Source organism: Triticum dicoccoides, chromosome 4A (assembly GCF_002162155.2).
Source record: "Triticum dicoccoides isolate Atlit2015 ecotype Zavitan chromosome 4A, WEW_v2.0, whole genome shotgun sequence".
NCBI lineage: Eukaryota > Viridiplantae > Streptophyta > Magnoliopsida > Poales > Poaceae > Triticum > Triticum dicoccoides.
Window position 1 is genome coordinate 651,272,089 of NC_041386.1, and position 2,268 is coordinate 651,274,356.

General features: G+C 45.4%; 1 protein-coding gene across 1 annotated transcript; it reads left to right on the top strand.

Annotated features, from left to right (window-relative positions):
- Positions 1-203: 203 nt before the first annotated feature.
- LOC119283966 lies at positions 204-1,764 on the top strand. Its single transcript, XM_037563300.1, has 3 exons — positions 204-486; positions 575-866; positions 1,738-1,764. Exons 1-3 carry the CDS (start codon positions 458-460, stop codon positions 1,762-1,764), a joined length of 348 nt encoding a protein of 115 aa, XP_037419197.1. The 5' UTR covers positions 204-457.
- Positions 1,765-2,268: the final 504 nt, after the last annotated feature.

Genomic DNA, 2,268 nt, shown 5'->3' on the forward strand with positions numbered 1-2,268 from the left:
CCTGTGCGACGTGTTTGATGTGAATTTGCTTGAGTGCGACGTTGTTCGAGCGAATGGCTGTGGTGCGACACATTTAAGCAGGTAAATAGCCCAGGGCCACATGGGGTGTTAAATGTGGTTAAATTGGTCGTCAACCAAGCCCGTTTATGTTAGGACATGTGGGTCCAACTTAATTGCTCCTCAAAACAGCTGATCGTGCCCTGCCGCCCGACCGTGCCGGACCCGCCACTCTGCCCCCTCCCCCCTTCTTCTCCGGTGGCGGCGGATCTTGCGTTCTCAACGGCGGCGGCGGAGCCCTCGTTCTCAACGGCGGCGGAGCCTTCGTCCTCAAAAAATGGTGAGTGAAAACCCTAGTCCCCCTCCCGTTCCTCTCTCGGCCCCGTAGATCTCAGCTCGTTTCCTCTGTTTTCGCTTGTTGAATCGATAGGTTGTGAGGGGAGCCCGTGGGCATACTGAGATGGAGCCCCCAGATTCAACTTCGAATAGGTAATGCTCCTCTCTCTGATCCAATTTTGCATGCAATTAGGGCATAGTCTGCTCTTTCTCACGGGCTCACACTGTCCGCCACTGACAGAGGGGATGCTGCCGCTCGGACCTTCGAATTGACGGTCAATTTCTTTCCATCAAAGGCAAAATTAGTTGATGGTAGCATTCAGAACATTGAGAGAGACACAATTGTTAAATGGGAGGTTGAGTTTACAGAGATTGATCCACAAGTTCTACAGAACATGGGAGAGAAGGCAGTGAAGAAATGGGTGGAAGAAATTGGGGAGAATGTTGTTTGGGGTCTAGAGCAAGAAGTATCACTGTTGCAGTTTGATGATTGGAAAGGAGAGTATGTGAGAATGGAAGATGGTGAACAGATTGTTGATGAAATCGATCGGCAAAACGGCTGGACAAGCAAACGAGCTAATTTTTTTGCTGAGCTGGTTGATCTGAATATTTTTTCGAAGGTTGGATATGTGCCATCACAATTGGCTGCGCAGATGGTAGATGATGATTGGGCTACACAGAGGCCATTGATTCCCATGTGTACTAAACTTACAGTAATAGCCGAAGAGGGACAGGTGACTGGAATTGAAACTGAAACTGCAGCAACTGTTGATTGGAATGTAGTTGAATTAGATGAGCCTACTGATTTGGTCATTGCACCAATGCCTGACATTGAGATGGCCAAACTTTTTGGCATTCCAGTCGATGACAGAGATAAGCAGGAGAGGGGAGAATCTAGTTTGCCTGCTAATGTTGATGAAGATGTAGATGGACAATTGATGGAACAAGCTGCAGATGAAGTAGATGATGCACATGATGATGAGCTGGTGCATGTGTATGACAAAGAAAACCCTGTCATTGAAGTAGGCAAGTTCTTCCCAAGCATGAAGGAGTTTAGGATGTGTTTCAAGACTTATGCAGTGAAACATGAGTTTGATGCCAAGACTGTTTGGACTGATAGAAAGAAGTTTTATGCGAGGTGCAGAGGATTTGATGGTAGTGTCAAGCCTTGCAAGTGGTACATATCTGCTAGACTGCAACCTGATGGAAGTACTGTCAGGGTTAACCAAATCCCCAATCAACATACTTGTATTACAAGTTCACAGAGAGTATCAACCATGACATCACAACTTTGGGTTGCAGAAAAGATCACCCCAATTTTATCCAAAACACCAAACACTACTGCCAAGAAACTCAAAGTAGACTTGGAAAAGATGTACCCCATTAAAATGAAATATACCACAGTGTGGAAGGCAAAACAAAGGACAATGAAAAACTTATATGGTGATTGGGCAAATACATTTAGGATGCTTTACAACTTCAAAGCAGAGGTGGAAAAGAGGTCACCTGGTAGTGTTGTGGAGATAGATACAGAGGTATCAGCCAAAGGTGAAGTCAAGTTCTCCAAGTTTTTTATGGCTTTGAAGCCTTGCATAGATGGCTTCAAAGCAGGGTGCCGTCCATATTTGAGCATAGACTCATCATTTTTGACAGGCAAGTGGAATGGTCAGTTGGCAGCATGCAATGCTCTAGATGGACACAACTGGATGTTTCCTATTGCTGTTGGCTTGTTTCAGTCAGAAACAGAGGCTTCATGGACATGGTTCATGATCCAGTTGAAAAGATGCCTAGGGCCAGTGTCACCTTTGGCTATACACACAGATGCATGTAAGGGGCTTGAAAATTCAGTGAAAAGTGTTTTCCCACATGCTGAGCAGAGGGAGTGCTTCGGTCATTTGTGGATGAATTTGATCAAAAAATTTAGAGGAGAAGAAT